Source organism: Misgurnus anguillicaudatus, chromosome 17 (genome assembly GCF_027580225.2).
Source record: "Misgurnus anguillicaudatus chromosome 17, ASM2758022v2, whole genome shotgun sequence".
In the NCBI taxonomy this organism is placed as follows: Eukaryota; Metazoa; Chordata; class Actinopteri; order Cypriniformes; family Cobitidae; genus Misgurnus; species Misgurnus anguillicaudatus.
In genome coordinates, this window is record NC_073353.2 from 5,555,307 (window position 1) to 5,577,843 (window position 22,537).

General features: G+C 42.3%; 1 protein-coding gene across 4 annotated transcripts in view; it reads right to left on the reverse strand.

Moving 5' to 3' along the window:
* Positions 1–10,347: 10,347 nt before the first annotated feature.
* The window catches only part of adam23b (ADAM metallopeptidase domain 23b), a 58,617-nt gene continuing 46,427 nt past the window's right edge, over positions 10,348–22,537 (reverse strand). Inside the window, exons 25-27 of one of the 4 annotated variants that reach the window (XM_073854877.1) lie at positions 19,820–19,910; positions 16,050–16,174; positions 10,743–10,766 (exon numbers count right to left, since the gene is read on the reverse strand). In XM_073854877.1, the coding sequence (XP_073710978.1) occupies positions 16,165–16,174; positions 19,820–19,910 (101 nt within the window). In that variant the 3' untranslated portion in view covers positions 10,743–10,766; positions 16,050–16,164. Of the gene's footprint in view, positions 10,767–16,049; positions 16,175–19,819; positions 19,911–22,537 lie in introns of all 4 variants that reach the window. The other 3 variants (XM_073854878.1, XM_055214936.2, XM_073854879.1) reach the window with 3 other exon arrangements.

Consider the following 22,537-nt stretch of genomic DNA (forward strand, 5'->3'; position numbering starts at 1 on the left):
ATCAAAATCATACATACTGTATTTGATATAAAACATTTGTTGAATTCTTTGCAACCACAACCTTGCAAAATGAAATGAAATGACAAATTATTTAAAATTGCCAGGATTTCCAGTGGTAATACAAGGCTTGAAATTATAATACACATTAATAAACTTTCAGCTATGGCTGATTGACAGAAGGGATTATGTGTAACCAAATAAACATTATATAATATGTGGTATTCAATACCAAACCCTTGAAAGGAGTTCCTGGTGGTAGCAGAAGGTCTTGGATTTAATGAGGTGGCACATAGGACATGTTTAACACCTTCCTCAAGGTGGCCCTCAAAGCATGGGAAATGGAAATGTTGAAGCCCTTGGGCTTCCTGGACAGGTTTTGATGAACCACAAATAGTCCGATCTCTAGCAGAGCCTCTTCAGTGAAATGACCCCTTTCATTCCATCCTCACCCTCTCAAGTTTTCCCTTACTCACCCAATGTTGCCGACTCGCTGAGTGAGGAGGAAGAAAGAAAGGCCTGTGTCAAGGCTGGTGAGTTGGCAAAAACCTCCCCAAGTCAGCTGAAGCTTCCCCCAAACCCGATTTGCAGTCAGTTGCACCTTCTCCTAAATCAGTATTTCAACCTGCTGCAGCTTTCCTTATGTTACTTCACACTCTGTGCTTGATGATGCCATAGATGAATCTTTTTTTTCTAAATGGTTCTTTAACATCTGAAGAACGTCTCGGTTACATATGTAACCCTCGTTCCCTGAAGGAAGGGAACGGAGACGTCACGTCGTGACCGACGAATTGGGAACCGCTTCGCGGGTGACCTATCTGCTTCGAGAAACCTTTAAAACGCCAATGAACTTGGCATGCAGATAATTGCATCTGCCGGCGCCGCCCGCCGCACAGGTATTTAATGAGCGGCAGGTGCAGTTATCAAATCAGCTATTTTTTGCTGAGAAAGCTGGACAAAAAGAAAAATGTCCGGCCGATATCAGCAGTGGAACAGCAAACTGTGGCGACGGGACGTGACGTCTCCGTTCCCTTCCTTCAGGGAACGAGGGTTACATATGTAACCGAGACGTTCCCTTTCAGTCGGTCACTACGACGTCACGTCGTGACCGACGAATTGGGAATCCCTACCAAAGCGCCACTGAAGCTGACCCTTCCAGTGCCTGCGTAAACCCTCCGACTCTCCTCTTTTAGGGAACGGAAAAGGGGTTGAAGCAGAGGCCGGTCACTACTTGTTCCTTAACCCACGATAGTGACTAGGCGAACTGGGAAGCGAACTCGTCAGGCGGGACTAAGATCGCTGCGGAAAGAAAACCCTCTAGGGGTCTACCACTAAGGTGATGGATAAAAAGACACGAGGTCTATAAAAAATACACTCTCTTAGCAACACTAGAGAGGCGCGGAACGAACTCCGCTAAGGGAAACGTGGTAAATCAGAAACTTTCCACGGAAATACTCACAAAGAAACCACTAGGGGGCGCAATTTGGGGGCTAGCCTCACCCAGATTGTCAAGGATACATCTAGTGAGAGGCTGGCAGCCGATGCTCCGCAACATCGGCCACCAAGCGGTGGAGGAGACAAAAAACAGTTTTTGTAACGTTTTTGCCTTAACTGCCTTCCATACTGGTGCGGTTGTGCAGCACCGAAAAGAAAGGCTCCAAGCGACACAGGAGCCGTTCCTTGATGTTCTCACTGATCTGACGAGAGAACTCGAGAGGATACCGGCTCAACACGAACACTGTAGAATCTAGTGAATGTATTAGGTGTCGCCCAGCCAGCAGCTCTGTAAATGTCAGTTAGAGAGGAACCACGAGCCAATGCCCAAATGATGCTACACTTCTCGTAGAATGTGCACGCAGATTAAACGGGCAAGAAATACCCTGCTTTTCATACGCAAGGGTAATAGTGTCCACAATCCAATGGGACATCCTCTGCTTGGCGACAGCATTCCCCTTCTGCTGACCACCGTAACAAACAAAGAGCTGTTCTGAGGTTCTAAAGCTTTGCGTCCGAGTTACATACACACGTAGCGCACGCACCGGACATAATAAAGCCACGGGTGGGTCTGCCACCTCCAAGGGCAGCGCTTGCAAGTTCACCACTTAGTCTCTGAATGGAGTAGTGGGAATTTTGGGCACGTAGCCGGGCCGGGGTCTCAATATTAAAATGAATTCAGCGGGCCCGAACTGTAGGCACGAATCGTTGACCGAAAATGCATGAAGATCCCCTATCCTTTTTATCGAAGCCAAAGCAAGGAGTGTTAAGAATTTTGAAAGTTAGAAACTCTACACTCACAGAATGCAGAGGCTCAAAGTGGATGTCCCATTTAAGCTTTCAGCACCACGGACAGGTCCCAAGGAGGAATAGAGGGAGGACGAGAAGGATGCAGCCTTCGTGCGCCTCTCAAAAACTTAACAACCAGGTCGTGCTGACCCACTGTCCGACTGTTTATCGGAGCGTGGTGCGCGGATATCGCAGTGATATCCATTTTAATGATATAGGGAGACAGCCTTCTGTCCAAGCAAAGGAGATAAATAAGCACGAGTCTGATCGAGCATTTTCGGATGTCTTCTCGTGAGAAGCACACCAATCAACGAACAGATTCCGTTTTAGCGAGTATGCCTGTCTCGTAGACGGCGCTCGCGCTGCAGTGATGGTGTTAGATACCGAGTGTGGTAAATCACCTAAAACCTCCGCGCCCCGTCCAGAGACAACACATGGGGGTTCCACAGATCGGGGCGTGAGTGCCATAATGTGCCAGGGAATCAGCCAGGGAGGGACTGACGCGAGGAGAGTGACTCTGTAAAACCAATTCCTAGTTGTCCGATACGGCACAACTAATAGAATGCGCTCCTCGTCCTCCCTGACTTGCACAGTGTCTGCGCAATAAAGCTTACTGGGTGGGAAACCCCGCGGCCAGCTGTGTGCCAGTGCATTCACGGCGAGTGTTCCCTCGGATAATGAATAAAACAGGCGCCAATGGGTTGCTCTGAAACAGCAAACAGATCTAACTGCGCTTTTCCGAAACATTTCCAAATCAGCTGAACTGACCGGGGGGGAGTCGCCACTCGCCAGGGCGCGCTGCTCGTGAGAGCGCGTCTGCCACTGTGTTCAGAGACCCTGACATGTGAATGGCACGAAGAGACCTCAGATACTTCTAACTCCAGAAGAGGAGAGGCGGGCGAGATGCGACAGGTGATGAGAGCGCAGACCGCCTTGGCGATAGATATACGCTACAGCCGCAGTGTTGTCGGTGCGCACTACATCTTAAGCAACGAATCACGTTGATGAAACGGACGAGCGCAAGATATACAGTGCCCAGCTCGAGGCAATTTATGCTAATGTCGCTGGAATGTCGACCAGACCCCCGAAGCGACGAGCCCGCCGTACGTGGCTCCCCACCCCGTGGTAGAGGCATCTTTGCCAACAATAGCATGCCTGGAGACCTATCTCAGTGGCACCCGCACCCTGAGAAACGCTGGGTCTGACAACGGGGTGAAAGTGTGACGGCATCACGATGTAATTATAATACTGTGAAAGCCGGTGAGCCACGCTCTCCTCGGGATTCGGTCATAAAGCCAACACTGAAGCGGTCTCATATGGAGCAGCCCGAGCGGTGTCACGGCCGCATGCTGCTGCCATATGCCCCAGACGTTTCTAAAATTAATTTCAGTGGAACCGCAACCCTGCCTTTAAATTTTGAGGCAAGCCAGAATTGACTGAACACGCGCTTCTATGAGACGTGTTGTTAAATCGACCAAATCCCGTTACATTCCGAGAAAAGAGATCCTCTGCACGGGGCAAAGTTTACTCTTTCCCCAGTTGACCTGAAGACCGAGACGAGCGAGGTGTTTAAGTACACGATCTATGTGTGTGCACAGCATCTGACGAAACTGAGCTATTATGAGCCAATACGCCAAAACGCAAACACCGCTCTCTCTCTCTCTCTCTCTCTCAAGGGCTGCAGTGCGCCATCCACAACTTTCATGAAGACACAGGGAGAGAGAGAGAGAGAGAGAGAAAGCCCGAACGGTGAGACTTTGTACTGATATGCCCTCCCCTCGAACACAACGCGGAGAAACGCCTGTGTTGGGGGAGTATGGAAACATGAAAGTACGCGTCCTTCAGGTTGAAGGCTGCGAACCAATCCTATGGGCGGATGCATTAAACGTTCCGTAAACATTTTGAACAGCATTCTGTGAATGTGAATTCTGTGAATTCTCGATTCAGTACGCTCAGATCTAGGATCGGACGCAACCCGCCACTCTTCTTGGGTACAATGAAGGGCTGTAAAGCCCCGAATTTATCTCGGCTGGAGGGACCGGCTCGATCGCGTCATCGCCAATAGGACAGCAATCTCCGCACGCAGTACGTGCGCATCGACAGCCTTCACCGTGGTGAAGCGAATGCCTGAATATTTGGAAGGTAGCCGGGCAAATTGAATGCGTAACCGAGACGGATCGTGCGTAAAAGCCAACGCGACGGGCTGGGAAGCTCTTCCCAGGCCCCCAGATACCGAGCGAGAGGAAATTAACGGCACGATATGTGTACCCGTGGCGAGCGGAGACGGGGAACTCAACGACGCGTGCTCTTTGGCCGCATTGTGAGATGATGTGTGTAATGAAACACTCACCCGAAACCGCTGATGGATGCTGAGCAAAGGCTCCTTTGTAGATGTCCCGCTCGATACATCCGCTGGCGAATGAGGAAGAAAAGAACGTAGGGTTTTGAGCCCGTCCGAAACTCCTATATGCCTCCGGGGATCTGGAGAAAGAAGAGGAATTCGCTCTTTGAGGTTAGTGGGTGCCGATTGAAGTCGGCGGAACACAAAACGAAACCAAGGATTCCCCACCCGGCCCTCCTCCGGGGTGGGGGGGAGAATGATGTTTTCACCATCTCCTGAAGAGCGATCCTCTCCACCTTCAGATCGCCCGACTCAGAGCCGCTAAGTTTCATTTTCCACCTCTGTAGCGGGCTGAGTGGGCGGGTGTACTGCTTACGACAGGTTCCTCAGAGCTGCCGGGATGAAGGAACAAAAAAGCCGTAGCAGGACGCCCTCGGCGAAAAGCAGACCAATATACTGACGTAACAGAGGGGGCAGCTAGGCTCCGACGTGGCATGATGCCTCAGTCTGCTTTAAAGCGGCCGATCATTGTTGGATACTTTCAGCCGCGTCGCCGAAATGGCTGGTCTAAAATGGAACATTAGGACGATTATTAACGACCTACTTAATGGTGGAGATGGCGTTCCTGGACCACCGGGGGTGGGCATAGCACGTCCGGCGGCCTGTGGGGTGAACCCAGTCGCTCGTAGCGCTAGGTCAGAGCCACACAGGATTCTTTAGTTGCCGGACCGTGACCTCGCCTGTGCAGATCCTTCAGTGCCTTAGCCTGGCGGACCTGCATCACGCCATGGCGCGCACGGCAGAGGCCGCCTCTCACAAGCCCGTGGGTCTGTGAGGGGAGGGAGGCTGGTCTCTTGGAGCAGCATAACCCTTAGCGGCCCCGCCTTCAGGAAAGGTGAGAGGTGATGGCTGAACGGTCGGTTCCGGGAGGAAAACGAGTTTTCCACGACCTCTGGCTGTGGATGGGGGTGCTGAGAGTCACTGGACGCACCAGCTAACCGATTCAGCACCGTTTATACGGAGATAAGATTTCCGGAGTTTTGCCACCGCACCTTTAACGGGGCTCCGCAACGGAAAAAAGGGGGTGACGTTCCCGGAGGTACGAAACCCGTCTCCGCCATCCAAGAGGTTCATGCTCTCTTAGGAGTATGAACTCTCCACGATCGCAGCCTCAGCATGCACTCTTGCGCACGAGAGAAAACGATCGTGGCCACCCGGGGACACATACATTTGCCGCATCCAGAAACCCGGACGGAAAGACATCTTTAAAAAGACGCTCCCGTCTCAGTGCAAGTGAAATGCTGTCTTTAAAAAGACGCAAAACACCGCAATACTCTTTTAGAGGAAATACTCTTTTAATGTGCTGATGTTGATGAAGCACACAGGGGAACGGCTACGCACACACTCAACTAAGAGTGAGAAAAAGTCAAAAATTAAAAAGAGAGGTGCAACACCCGCGAGCCTCCGCTGAAATGCCTTTGCCCAACCAAATCGAACACGCAGAGTTCTCCAAAGAGCAGAGAGTAGCTTCTCGTGAGCAGTCAGTCTGCCAGCTTTCGAAGCTAAAAAGCTGATTTGATAACTGCACCTGCCGCTCATTAAATACCTGTGCGGCGGGGCGGCGCCGGCAGATGCAATTATCTGCATGCCAAGTTCATTGGCGTTTTAAAGGTTTCTCGAAGCAGATAGGTCAACCGCGAAGCGGTTCCCAATTCGTCGGTCACGACGTGACGTCGTAGTGACCGACTGAAAGGGAACCTTTCTGTTTCACAAAAGGTTCTTTACAGTGAAAACAGGTTTTTCAGATGGTAAAAATGTATAAAGAAATGATTCTTTAGAGAACCTTTCACTAAATGGTTCTTTGAGGAACCAAAAAAAGTTCCTCTATGGCATCGATGTAAAGAAACTTTTAAGCACTTTAATTTTTAAGAGTGTATCTGGGTCACATTCATTGAGGAAGAACAGAAGCTCTAGCGCACAGGTACTGGCACAAACTAACCATTTAATGTTTCTCAGATCTGCTCCTGGAGACTTTCATCACACATTCACATTGTCTTAGCCCAAAGCTCTATACATTATATACACATGACTGTGTTTCCACTCAGGACACCTCACATATTATCAAATATGCAGATGACACGACCATCTTGGGCCTTATTAAGGGGGGAGATGAAACAGAATATAGGGAACTGGTCAATGACATCATGGCCTATGGAGAGGAAAATGACCTGTTCCTCAATGTAGACAAGACCAGAGAGCTTGTCATAGACTTTAGGAGGAAAAGCCCTCTTCTGCAGCCACTTACTATTAAAGGTACTGTGGTGGAGAGGGCAGACAGCCACAAGTTCCTGGGCCTGCACTTGACATCGAAGCTGAGCTGGAATACAAACACTGCTACCACAGTGAAGAAGGCTCAGAAACGCCTGTATTTTATCAGGCTTTTGAAGAAAGCTGGGCTTAGGATGGGCCCTCTTGTTAATGTCTATAGAGGACTCATAGAAAGTGTCCTGACATATGGTATCACAGTGTGGTTTGGTAATGCAACACAGGCAGAGAAGAAATCACTCCAAAGGGTGATAAAAACTGCAGAGAGACTCATTGGGACAAATCTTGTGCCCCTGACCAATATTTACACAGAGCGCTGTAAGAAGAAAGCCAAGTCAATACTTCGTGATACTCATCATCCAGCTCACTCACTATTGAGGCCCAGATGCAAACCCTACAGTCTGAGACATACAAGAGCGGACATTATCATCACATTTAAAACACGCTTTTATAATAGCCTTTATCCAACACTGGTGAGACAAATGGCCAACTCAGGCAAATAGGGTATATATGGTTTAGCAGGCACTGGTGTATTTTGTGTATCTAAGGGTGATGCAGTACAATTCCTATGTATGTGTACAAATCTTTGTGCGCTGCAAATGGCAAATAAAACTTTGAATCTTGAATCTTGAATTAGATTTCCCAGAAAAAATCTTTTCAAATTTTCTGACACAACAAACACTGAAAAAATTACTAATTAAATTTGCGCAATTTCTTAGGTAAGTGGTTGCACGCAATTAAATTATCTAAATTTTAATCATTTAGATTCAGTTAAACTCAATTGTTTTAAGGTACCTTAGCACAATTAAATTGAGTTGATCTGAGTAAAAATGAGTTCAATTCACCAATGCTACTATTATCTAATCATGCTAGTTCTACTTAAATAGCACACATTAGTAAGCTAACCATAACTAACACTTCTGAAAAAGAAGCAGATTATGGCATAAACATTTCCAATGTAAATTCAATTCAAGATATTTCACACAGATATTACGGAAAATACATGAGAAATACATTCGGGATTTGTCTGGGGTTGTTTAATTTTTGGTTCATTCACCCTGCCAATGATTTATGGAATCTGTGTGTGTGTGTTCACACAGATGCCGTAAAGGTCCCGTAAAGACACATTAAGGGTTTAAAGTCCTTTAATCTTTTTCGTCTGACGTTTGCCTATTATCCGTTATTTTTCTTCCAGAAACAACTCGCATGCATTTTTGCTGGTGAATGATATCTGATTCTGCAGACATTCTTCATCGTAATTGTTAATGTGCATTTAAAATCCCCAATTTAAAGAGCTGACGCACATGCATTTTTGTTTATTATAAGCTCATAGGAAGGCATGAGGCGCTTTTTTTCTTGCCACTGAATGATCTCAACTTCAGCGTGGATAGTAACAGCTCCCTGATCTCTGCTTCAGTCCAGCTTACAGACATTTCTCATCTTTAATGTTAATGTGCATTTAAAACTCCTGTTTTAAAGAGCTGAACAATCTTGTTGCAATGATGCACTTGCATTGTGGTTTATTATAAACTCATATGAGCGCATAACACCCTATTCTTTTATGCTGGTGAATGATCTCCGCTTCAGCATATATAGTGACAAGCTCCCCGATCTCTGCTTCAGTCCAGTTTGCAGACATTTATCATCGTGAATGTTAATCTGCATGTAAATTTCTTATTTTAAAGAGCTGAACCGTAACTTCATTGTTGCAATGACACATGCGTCCTCACTACAGCGCGCCCCTTATGGCATTGTCTCTGCGTCTGGTTCAGACAGTGGGCTTTCCGAGAATGTTACTAGGTGCTCTTTACAGGAGTGATCCCAAAACATTTACGGGACGTGTTTGCGTTCACACAGTAACCTGTCTGCCAATTTTACGTTTTTTTCTCTGTGACCAAAGTGCTCTGTGAATAAGGTTTTACCCAACAATGAAACAAAAACTCTTTTAAATACTAATAAAGCAGCATACTAATAAGTCCAATACATTTCTTATCTTAATTAAAAATGCATAAAATAACTCTTTATTTTGAAATGTGAAATTTCCAGTAAATGAATACAGAAAATCAAACTCAAAGATGTAAAATATTGTTGATTTTATTATTTTCATGACTTTTGCTTATGCATTATGGATTTCTATGAGTAACAGCAGCTCAAGAATAGTGCTAATGACAAAAAAAGGAAAGTGTATCCTGAAACCTCAAATGTGAAATGTAATGAGTTTTATTTAGAAAAGAAAATACATTCATTCCTTTCTAGGATAATAAGAAACAGTTGTTTAATTCCTGATATGTGAAACGTGGCATAATCATCATGGATGAAGAACTGGGGCAAATGTGAGATTTTGAAATAATATTTTGCTGTTTTATCCTTTTGCTTTGTGCAGCAAATTCTTTTGCATAGTAAATAAAAGATTTGTAGCTGACATGCACATATAGCACAGCGCAGTCTCTGAAATATACTGTATATTCCTACGGGCAATCACACTTCATACTTACAGAGTAATAAGCCCACTAAAGTGAATTCATGCAGCAAAGCAATGGTTTCAGCACTGGCCGCTAAAGGTGAACGTTATGGACAATAAAGACTTTATAATAAGGTCTGATTAAGCAGATTTAACAGGTAAAACAAGGTACAGTGTAATGTAAGGACTGAATTATTGCCGGTGCGTTTGAGGTGATCAGTTACCATATCACTACCTTACCTCACAGGTGAATCAACATCACAGTAAAGTGCTGTGTTTAACATCCAAACATACATTTTGTTCTTTAGATCTTTGGCTTAGAGTCACTTACTAATTCAATGTGACATACAGCATCTATAGGTGTTCACTTACGTCCCCATTTCAGAGCAAATAACTGAGCGATAACTTAATATACTTACACTTACTAACGTATAGCAACTGATTTGAAATAAATGTTGCTAAAAATAACAGTGCGACTTGAAAATAAGCAGAAAACAACAAACTAAATGAAACCAAATGATCTGTTAAAAATGACTTACAGTCCAAGATCTTAAACTGTACATTATGTATACATATGTTCACCCACATGATTTTTTATTCACACATATTGAAGGAAGGATTTTCTCAGACTAAATGATCATATGGCTTCAGAACTGGGCAGCTTTATCTCTTCTACAGTGTTTGTCTTTTTTTGAAGCTCTTCCAAACCCACCTTCAGCCAATAAAAAAACAGCATTCATATTCTGCATCTCCTCTTGTGTTTTATGGTATAAAAACATGCCGGTTCGAATTTTCATTTTTGAGAAAAAAAATATTTTAAGTCGTCTACATTGCCATGTATGTGTAGAATGAAATCTGACCTAAACTTTTATTCAACACATGTCTCTCTAAAGCTTAGGCATGCAGCGTTTAATATCCTCTGTCAAAAAAAAGAAATGACGGGCATCTGAGATCAGTAACTGTTATGCAGTGCGGATAATCTCTTCACAGATTGTAATGCTGTGCTCTGCTGGAGATTGATGACCGTGGAGGCATTCGTTTAGCCATGCATATCCTTATATCAGGGTGCCAAAACCAAGCTGTATTGTGTGATGTCATGCTTTTGTCATGTAAGGATGATCTGATTAACTTTTTAGGGTGAAATGGCAAAAAGACTTTTATAAAAAGGGAGTGGCTACATAACTAAGGTATTATTGAGTTCCTCACTATTATGTATAATACTTTCAAGTATACCCTAATGCCTGAAAATAGCAGCAAAAACAGAAGCCCAGCTGATTGCTGAAGCCCTGGAGATCAGCATTTCTTTCTGTCCACTAGATGCCGCCAGCATTCGGATCATATCCTCGCCGTTTCACTGTTCTTGATTTATGAAAGAAAAAGCAGAAGAAGGAAAAATGTTAATTGGAAGCAAAATACTGTTTATTTTTTTCAGAAATAAGAAATGCATCATAAGGGGAGGTTCACATTTCGCGTCTAAAACCGTGCATTGCTTTCCATTTTGACACGGCAAAGTTGAAGTATTTTCAACTGGGTGTCATGTCACTCTCTATTTGAGCGCGCTTGCCGTGCGACTACATCCAAATTAAATGCATGCGCAAAAGAGGGAAATGTGAATCATCCCCTACTGTTGCACATTACCTAATATCATAAAGCTCAACATCTGCACACAGTCCTTAATATACTCAAATGATATATAATCTACAAATTGTGAAACTGATGCAGATCTAGAGAGAACAGCACTGTGTCGCCATGCTATTTATTAGCAGACGGGGACATATAGATAGCAACAGATTGGCAGGCCAGAAATGGAAAAGAGAAGAACAACATGCCACGCTCAGTGTGCATGTACTTAAGATCTTAAGGGCTTCACACTGACAGCAATTTATTTATTAATGATTTTAGTGACGACAACATCAGTGACAACAACAGCATTATAAAGTCAAGCAGCCTTTAGGCCAAAAACTCAATGCAAATATGCAAACATTAAGACAGTTGCCTTCTCAGTGACATATCTAACCTGGTTCCCTGAGAAGAGAGCGAGCATGCAGCTGGGGACAGGTAACAGAGAGTCACCAAGACCAAGTATTCCCAGGTTCTGATGCACAGGGATGCCTGAAGTATGCAAGAATGACCTCTTGATCTCTTCTTAGGGAACTGAATTACATCTGAGGGAATGTAATCCATTTTGAGGGAACTCAATGCTGCATGATGGAGTGCATGCTGTGTATTACTTCGCCATCCTGAAAGAATGCCTATTACTTAAAACTAAAAACTTATTATTTTGTGTATTTGGTGTAATACAATGTGTTTGCATGGTTTATGGTTCAGAAACATTTAATTCTGAAAAATGCAGTGTCCTCTGATTGGCAAGCTTACCAGTACATTGTGATTGGCCTAATACCTCTGACATCAGCCGGAAATGTGCTGCTCCTTACCATGTTTTGAAGATTAGTTTACAATTGCAATGCTGACACGAGTTAATATCATCTTTACTATCTTATCAATATGAGCCGAATCTGAACCAGAAAATGCAGATGACCAAGCTGATCAATTAACTTTAACAGCGTGGCTTGAGGAGACCGTAACAGATTGGTAATGTAAGGATACTAAAACATTGTCTGCATTTGTGATCATAGAAACAGAAATGTGCAGTGCAAAACTTGTGTTTGAATCATGGTTTAGTCAGTAGTAAATTCTTTAAATATAAGAAAAAGAAGAAATAGTTTATAGGTAAAGCTGAGGTTGGCAACTTTTTTGATTATTTTCTTTTATCAAATGTCCTTTACATTCAGTACGTCACCTGTCTGCAATCCTGGGTATCTCATGCAAAATCCCCTTTACTTTCTGTTAATAGCGGCTGTTTTGTCAAATATCCTTCATAATTATACTGTTATAACATTAGATAGTTTGGGCTGGTTTTGTATGTCTTAGGCGTAGTCCACATGTATAAAGGTATTTTATAAACAGAGTTTTTTCCTCGTTCATCAAAAAAATACAAAAAACTCTGCGTCCACACGAACACGCAAAAAACTCTGGTATAAAGCGCTGTCAAGAGCAAACCAACAGATGGCGATATATCCCTAACCGTAACGCCATGTTGGCCAATCAGAAGCCATTGCAAAGTTCCCCCTCAGTATAGACATTATATACGTAGACGCCTCATGGTGTTGCTCGAACGTAATCCAACATTGCCGCCATATTGGTCGGGTCTCCCCATCTATGCCAGCATCAGAGTCAACAGAGAGCAAGCAACTATGCCTGTATTTTGTGCAGTTGGCGGCCGCACTGCTACGTCAGCTTCGATAAGCAGCGTCAGTCTTTGAGGTGTCTACATATATATAATGGCTGCGTCCGAAAACTCAAGGCAGTGACTCGTTGCCTCGCTGCCTCATGAGGAAATGACTTCGGAGGCACGAAGGCAGCTCAGAGAAAGGCTTTCGGACGCACTTCAAAGGCAGCGTGTTTGAAATCTAAACAGAGAGCGTCTTTGTGATAACTAATCACATATTTGAAAACTACAATACCAATTTCTTGCTAGAAATGCAATTAAAAGGTGTAAAAAGTGAAATCTACCTTCATTTACACTAAATTTGTGCTCCAGTTGCTTCCTTGGCCGCCTTTTTATTTTTCCGAACTCGACCAGGCTCGACCAATCACATTCTAATTGTAAGCCCACGCATAGGTATCTCAGGAGACAGGAAGTAAACCTAACATTGAATTCGGACATGCCTTGATGCCTTCCTGCCTTGGAAAGCTGCCTCAGAAGGCAGCAATTTAGAGTTTTCGGACGCAGCCAATGTCTATGCCCCTCAGCATGTCACAGACCAAAACCTGGCAGGAGTTTTTAGAAAAGTTTGTGGGATCAGTGCTTTAAATATAGCTCTTGAGCCTACCACCACCTCTCCCTGAGCCCAGAACCTGCTTTTAGCGTACCGGAACGCTCATTTGCACATCTGTTTAAATCAGAGGTTTTAATCCTTTGGCTGCGCTGCCACTTTTCAGAGCGCTCTTCACAATGTACACTTCCTAATTCGTCCCACCGAGAGCAGAGACTACATTACCCGTACACCCTTGAGTTTATAAGTTAAAAGCGCATGCGTCGCCTTTGCTGTCAGTCAGCCTCAACGTGGTGTGGAGAGGTGTGTGCTTGTGAGTGAAACGCGCAACCATAGCTGCTTGGTTAAAATGAAAATACAATGAACACTAAATATGCCCTCCTTGTTTTAGACTCTGAGTAGTAAAAGAACAAGGTCAGAATCAGAGGACTCGCTGGCTGACATCCCACCAAGCCAGAATGATAGCTGCAGGTCAGACGCAAGCTTTTTCCAATACCCTTTTGTAGGTACTGTACATGATAATCTCAGCTGTCGCGGCTGTCAGTTTGGTTCCCCTCGAAGCAACTTTGGATTTCCTCAGGCGATGTGCAGAGTAAAAACATTCTTGAAATTGTAATAGATATTTAGATTAATTGCTAAACTACAAGTGAACGAAATTTCAATGAATTTGAATGACGCGCACAGTAGTTTTACCACCCGCAAAATGGAAAACAATGGGAAAAAATTTATTCTTTTTTACAAGGTCGTCTGTTGACTGCTGAATATAAAACCCCTTCAATATAGAAGTCCAGTCAGCAAAAGAAATAGAGTACCGGCACTTCTTTTGGGCCACTTAAAGCACTGTGTAAGATGAACGGCCAAACAGGAAAAAGGTACGGTTTTGAAAATACATGTGTACGTGTGGACTAGGCCTTAATGTTTTATTAAATGGACTTTGGTAGTACGCTCTTTGACCATCCAATCAACTATGTATGATAGATGGCCCTGGAGTCGCCAAAACGAAATCTGATTGGTTAAAGCAACAGATTAATTGTCATTTATTTAAAGGGGACATTTCACACGACGTTTTAAAGATGTAAAATAAATCTTTGGTGTCCTCAGAGTGGGGACTAGCCCAAAAAAATATATAGATAATTTATTATAGCCTGTTAAAATAACTTTGTATATTTGTTTTTGAGCTGGAGCTTCACATATGCACTCTGGGGTTGGATAGTGCAGATTAAGGGGCGGTATTCTGACATCACAAGGGGACCAAAATTTCAATTACTTATTTTTTCACATGCGTGCAGAGAAAGGTTTACCAAAACTAAGTTACTTGGTTGATCTTTTTCACATTTTCTAGGTTGATAGAAGCACTGGGGACCCAATCATAGCACTTAAACATGGAAAAAGTCAGATATTCATGATAGTCCTCTTTAAGGCTACAGGCGCCCGCACTGATGATTCTAACCCTGGCAACACATAATGGTTGAAATATGATTGGATAAAAGCTTTAAGATGAAATACACTACCGGAAGCAGTACAACTTAAAGAACATTTATGAAATGATGAGTAGAGCTGTCACGATTATGAAATTTGTCTGACGGTTAATTGTCTAAGAAATTGTGACGATTATTACGAATAATTGCCTGTTTTAGGGCTTTGATGGTTCGGATGATTAATTGACTGTTTTTTTTTTTGCTTTGACATTTAATTCTCATACATTTTTTTTGGTTGTTCATGAAATAATGTTTACACATTGTTGTGATTATTTAAATTAAATCTTTTGCGAGGTTTATCTGGCAGTAAATATTATAACACATATTTAAAAGTAATCTGATACGGTCTTGTTTAAACTGGCGCAGCAGCTCCCCCTTGTGTTTTTTAGAGAGATGTGCAATCATTGCGGTGATCTGAAATCATCGCAATGAGGTCAAACAATTGCGATGAGACGATTATTTAATGATTGTGACAGCCCCAATGATGAGAATAAACTATTGGGAAAAAAATAGTAAACATTTATGGAAAAAAATATTAAAATGTATGTCAGTGATTCTGACAGTCCAGCAATGGTATGCAATATAATAGACCCCTTCACGGTTTTTGTCAGAAAAGTCATTACAGCAGATTGAGTTGCGTGTTATTCGGTATCGTCAAAAATGCCTACGTACGTCGTGAGCTGTGAAAATGGCACCAGGTCTTCCGTTAAGTTTTCGCAATTCATGCAGAATCTCAAAAACAAAAAAATACAACATCTGCGGCTGCAAGCAATTAACGTGCAGACTGGGACAATGCAAAGATCAAGAGGCTTGTGTTTGTAGTGCTCACTTCATTTGAGGTAAGTCATCATTTTTCAGCCCTGTTAGATTAAATTATAAAGCTTAAATGGTATGAACAGTTTGACCCTGTGCTGCGCGCGCACCCGATAGTCATTCAATGTTTACAAACCTTGAAGGGGTCTATTATGTGCATGTTATAACATATGTTGTAACCGCATAGCCATGTTCACGATGCAGCATTGAATACCCTCAAAAGGTAACTTTGCCATTAAACTGAGTGTGTTAGTCAGGAAGTCAGCTATAAACATGACATGTTTATATTCACTTTATATTTACTGTGTTTATTAACAAAAGGGAGTGGAGCCCTAGATACGGTTATCCCAGCTGTCAGTGTGAATGCTCCTTTAGATGACATCAGTAAATGATCAAACTATGAAGATGAAATGACGGCTTTCCAGGACTCCCCCATGCAGATGGGATAGTTGTGTGAGATGTCACTATATCTGGACAGGGTCAAGCAGACCAGTGCCAGTGAGAACTGTCTGTACCAGATTGTGTGCCAGCCAGCACCTCCACAAGTAGACAGATCCTGGTGCTCCCGGCACAGGGCGTGAGGAGCACATGTCATGTCAGAAAGGCTGATACCCTGCTTTCCTCTTGAGTTTACACAGGACTGAAAGAGAGTGTAAGGGTTATGATGATGTCTCACCAAATTCCTCCATTAGTTAGACCCACACACCTCATCACTTGAAAGCAAAGTTCACTCAAAAATGAATTCTGTTCCTGTACTCACTCTTATGTTGTTTTCAACCTGTATGATTTTATTTTAGATTTGTGATACTTTATAGAATACTTAAAGCATCCACAGAACTAGAGTCTTTTAAAGTCACCATGAAACGGAAGTAGCAGTTGTCTTCTTTTCCATATCGTGACATAAACCCGAGTAAAACGGCTTCTGTAATGAGATCAAATTTAGGGCGGGACTTGATTTCATCCATTGAGAACTGATTGGATCGTCGGAATTTCTAATGTTCTAATTGCTAATTGAATCAAGTATCCGATAACCCCGCCTTTGCCCGATTCCTTGTGACAGGAAGTGAATAGAGATAGTTTTGAGAAAGTTAACGTTTTTGATTAAAGATTATGAGAGCACATGAATTAAAAAAAGAATGAAGTGCACAGAAATAGTTCAATTTCATGGTGACCTTAAGTGACTTTTTTCGACCTGTTTCTCACTTACAGCTTTTTATGGCTTGAAAAGACTTTCATTAGATGACTTTGAGCATGTATAGAGCTTAAAGGTTCAGTGAATCGGCTGTTTTTATTTGTTTATATTGTTTTTACATACAAAAACATCAAAAGCAATAAGTAATAGACTATTTTGTAATCTGCTTTTAAGGCTGTTTGGAGAAATGCTCTGTTTTGATGGGTGGGCTACATCGATGATCTGGACGTAAACGCTATGATTGGCTAGCTTTCAACTCCGTCATCACAGTACATGTGGGGAATTGTTTTGAAAACTTCAGATGTGTAAAAATAGCAATCGAACACATATGTGTTTGAGTCACAAGGGGTTCTGGGTGCTAGAGATTCTGTAAGAGCGAGGGTGGGGTCTTGATTTCGCAGCTTTACTTCCTGCTCACTACTACGCAGGACTGGTCCCGAAATCGCTACTGCGCAGACTCAAGACCCAAGATGTCAGCGCCGTATCGGGACACTGGCGGCCTCACTTTTCACCAAGGGAAGAGAGCGAACAAGCGTCATCCATCTCTCCCCACAGTCTATGCACAGTAAACACGCATCAGAATCTAAATTGCGGCCTTATCACTAACATTGTATATTTCTATTGATATATTACAGTTATATTATGTTGAGTGTTGGACTTTATTAATCGTTAATGTTTTTAGTAAAACATAGATGTTTAGACACTGTGCCATTCCTTTCAGATCCAATACTGATGGAACAGCATTGCTTTTTAATCAGTCTCTCTGCAAATCCAGCATCGGCTTGTGGCTACTTTACAAATTAATCAACAGTACAATGAACTAAACAAACAATCCTTTTTTCCCCATGCGAGCTAAAACTCTTAAAAATCTAACTTTAACCACGCATTACTAATTTTAGGTTCTAAGGGAAGGTTATACAGCGACTGTGGTCTTCCACAACAGGGCACTGTACAAACTTTGGCAATCTTTAAAGGCATGTTTGCTGATTAGATGATGCTTATGGTACATTTACACGGGGTGAAAGCATTAACGCTTGACAAAAGGCTTGTCTGAAGCGTGGCCGATAGCCAATTACAGTGGCCGCAACACATGCTCCGGTCTTGCATAAACGTAATTGGCTGGCTCGCACTAGGTTATTTCATAGACTGTAAAAAAGATGGACGACGCCCGTTCGCTCCCCCCCATTGGTGAAAAGTAAAGCCGCCAGTGCTGACATCTTGGGTCTTGAGTCTGCGCAGTAGCGAATTCGGGACCAGGCCTGCGCAGTAGTGAGTAGGAAGTAAAGCCGCGAAATCAAGGCCCCGCTCTCGCAGAATGCGCATATCACAGCTGTCAATCATGACGTGACACCACCGTTTTTATAGCATTAAATAACTAACTAAAAACAAACTTATTTTAAAAACAAACACTTGAATTTACATCAGCGTGATAAAAACTACAGTAAATGACAGAAACCAGCTTCAGTAAAAAGATAATTGAAGTGAAATGTAATTGTTTAGTTGGTCTCAAGTCCCATTGAATAACATGGGGAGGCGGGCTTTATGACCTATACTGGGACCAGTCATTGGGGGGCAATTGAGACGTTTTGGCTTCACTTTTCAGGGCTTGTGCGGCACACTTGGGTTATTTGCATAAGACGATCTGATTGGCTGACATACACGTTGGGGCTTGAAAGGTTGAGAAATGTTCAACTTCTGCTGCGAGCAACGGCAGTGACACAATGTTGATAGATCCACAATTCAGTTCGGCAAGGCATTACGTCACCAATTAAAAGTAAATTAAAGCGTTAACGCTTATGCCCCGTGTGAATGTATTGTTACTTCCCTACACCCGAACCTGTGGGCAGGGCTACAAAAGTTGTCTTTGCCATTCTTCTTTGGAGGTGGTGTTTAAAGGTACTGTTTTTTTCTGTTTTTGAAGCTTTGATTGTGTTTAAAGTGCGCAATATAACATGTGTTCATGTTTCAAGTGTAAAAAAAACTCTGTATTTTTCACACACTTTAGCTTAGCTGGCTACTGACTTATTACTGTGGGCGAAGGTTAGTAAATAAACTGTTCTAGTGACGTCATTAAAGCAGGAAATAGAGGGCTTTAGTCTAAACCGCCCGTTCCCTGTAGGCTTTGAAAGGCGAATTCTGTTAAAGAAAATATATCGCCTGGCAGTGAACTTTGAGCTTTATCACTTTACAGGTATTATTTATGCTATTATAGCAACATAACACACTAACTAGGGTTTAAAAATGGGATCAGAAAGAACGTGACTTTTAAAATCATGACTACGTCATAGATAGGAACATTTCAGAACCTGGCTTGGTGTCAATAACAGTTTTAATTTCAGTTACAAGGACGTTTTCAGTTCTGAAACTTGCAGGATGTTCGTTTAAGTATGATGACCTCTTATATAAAAAAGCTCTTGATTTCTTGATTCACCGCTCCTTTAAGGGCATCTATCTATCCCCAATCACTTTCATCGTATGGAAAAAAGTGCCCGTCACATTCTGGGCTACGAAATGATCTGCAGACACAAGAAAGTCGTACAGCTTTAAAATGACATTAGAGTGAGTAAACGATGACAGACTTCTCTTTTTGTTGAACTTTCCTTTAAAACCGCTTGTGAATGTTTTCTCTCATTTAGTGTTTCGAGTTAAAATGTTGTATGATGATAGATCAGCAGTTATGATTGAACCACAAGCCTCTGATTGAGACTAAATGCTGCAGCATTGACATTCACTACATTATTCTCTGAAAGCTGATTGGGCCGACTCTCAGATATGCAGATTCAGCCTTCCGCAGCTTGTGGTGTGACGTAAAGCTTGCGGCTGGTGAATGAACACTGAGGTTGTGGGTAAATTTAACATGCAGGTCAGGACGTCAGCTGGGTCCTTTAAGCTGATTTGAGTTTCTGCTGCAGTTTAACTTTAAACTAGACTTTGCTGCATTTAAGCTTTGCATCAGTTCGGCACGATTTGGCTCGCAGGTCCTCGTTTCTCTCGTGAGGGTCATGCACCTGTAGCAGAAACTCAAATCATGGCACGTGTAAGCTGCAGGTGTGGTGTGGTCTAGCCGAAACAGACATGCAGACTGGTGCTTACTTAAACCCCCAGCCTGTACCACCCAGGACTATAGCGGCCACCAGGATTGCCCCTGCGATGGAGCCTATGATCAGATTGGTGGCACTGGGACCTGTTTGGGCAAGTGTGGAAAAACGGGACATGAGCTTTCATTGGCTAAAACTTAAAATATCCAATCACAGCGTGATTTTATTCTTAAATGTTTTAAAAGATACAACAAATCCAGAGATTTTAAGTTAATCTCAGTTACTTTGTAGTTATGTGTTTATGGCGTAGTTAGTTGTAGATTTTCTGTTGGTACTGTAAGCGTCTGCTACTACAGTAAATATATGTTGCAGAATACCCATGAACCTTCAGTCTGTTCATTGCCTGATGCATACACAAAAACTTTAGATTTTATTTAAAAAAAAGACCAAACACTTCACTGAGTGCTGCCTGTTTGTGAAATAATCACTATGTATTTCTTTGGTCGGACCGAAATACTGTGGAATAAATGATTTCATATAAACTCACACTTTATGAAAGATGTAAGTTGTGACAGACACAGTGAGACATCTGGCTTATTGGGACTAATGTGACTTTTGTTTAAAGAAAGTAAACATCGGTCACTTGTTCAGACAAACAAACTCTGGAGTAAACACAGCTAGTGCATCTGCAATAGAGTTACAACACAACAGCTGTGAGTCAAGCAGCCAAATAAAAACACTGTGATTATACACTCATAAATCACAACTGAACACTTTCATTACAGGACAGAATAACACTAATGTATACTAAAAGCACTAAAGAATATAATACGTAAACAACAACAACAAAAACAACAACAAGCCATTGCATATAAACACAACATGAGTTTGAACATATTCATGTATTTTGTTTTCATATGTATTTTTGTAAACTTAATTTTTTTAATAAAGAGCTCCATATATAGAGAGATAAAAAAATAAACCTCAAAGCAGTCTTAAAGGAAAACACCACTGTTTTTCAATATTTTACAGTTTTTACCTCAACTTAGATGAATTAATACATCCCTATCTTTTTTAATGCATGCATCTTTGCACAGCGTGTTGTGGATGTGCTAGCTTTTAGCCTAGCCCCATTCATTCCTTAGAATTCAAACAGGGATGAATTATGTATTTAAAGACATGTTAAAGTTACATGAGTAGCTACACGAATAAGTATGGTGGCACAATATAAAAAGATTTTTAAGCAGATAAAAAGAGAGAACTATATTGTATGGCAAAAGAGCTCTTAGTTTGCAGCACTTGGCTACGTTCGCACTGCAGGGCTTAATGCTCAATTCTGATTTTTTGAAAAAAATTGATTTTTTTGCAAGGCCGTTCACATTTCCAATTAAATGCGACCTTTTGTGATCTCCTGTGTGAAAGTGAAATGACCCAGAAGTGATCCGCATGCGCAGAAGAGTACTCAACGATCAACTCGTTGTATGCGGAAATGCCCGGTTCCGATAAGAGCCCTCGAGTTTGGCCTGAATAGACCTGTCACCCCAAATATTAATTAAATCTGTGACCTTGCTTCCCTTCCATTGACTGGTCCAAGCAGCATCGTCTGCCATGGTTGTTGTTTATCTTCTCATTCCCGCCTATTTCAACGCAGAATTATGACGTTTGTATCGTATCAATGACGTATGGGTCGGATACATGTGGCCTGACCGTTCAGACGGAGGTTGCATTTCAAAAAATCAGATATGTATCGGATTCAGGACCACAATGGCCTGGGTCACATTTGAAAAGATTAGATCTGTGTCGTTCAGACAGTCATGAAAAGATCATATACAGGTCGCATCGGAATCGGGTCGTTTCAGCCTGCAGTGTGAACGTAGCCGTTTTATTTTGTGCCACCATACTTACTTGTGTAACTACTCATGTAACAGTTTTTAAATAGGGAAAACACGGAATTGTTTGGTGGCTTCTAAAATCATCCCTGTTTGGATTCCAAGGAATGAATGGGGCCAGGCCAAATGCCAACACATTCACAACGCGCTTTACAAAGATTAAGTGCACGCATTGAAAAAAGATAGAGATGTATAAATTTGTCCAAGTTGAGGTGAGAACATAGTAAACTATTGAAAAACTGTGATGTTTTCCTTTAAAAGTGAACACTATTGCTCAGCATGTCAAAGTAAGTGCAAAGCAATCCTGTGGACTTAGGCGTACACTCACATTATTAACTACTGAACCGTACCAGAGTACGCATTAAAGTCCCCATAAAATCAAAACTGACAATTCTTATTTATTATGTAATATTGCAGTGTTCATTATAAAAATTTATCTGTGTGGGTCTTTTTTTAATTGAATCAAAATCTGAAAATGTACTTCCAGACACTTTTGGCGATCATTCGCTGATGATATCAGCTAGATGGCTTGGGTGGGAGCATCAGTTAACCCCGCCCCCTTTTGTAGGTTCCATTTCTAAATGAAACACCTACTCTTCTATATCCAATCAATTCATAGAAAGTGTAAGTCACCTCCACTAATTTCAATCTAATATAGATACAGAAGTAAAGTCGATCGCGATTCCTGTTCACTGGGACTTTAAAAGATGCAATTGTTTTGATGAAAATTGGAAGATATGCACATGAGCGCTCCGCAGATCGATTGCTGCATGACATTAAAGTAACATGAGAGCGACTGAAGCGCAGACTCAGGATCGGTCACTGCAGTCCACATAATGTTAAACATACTTCTGTAATCTGGGGTATCTTAGAATGCAATAAAG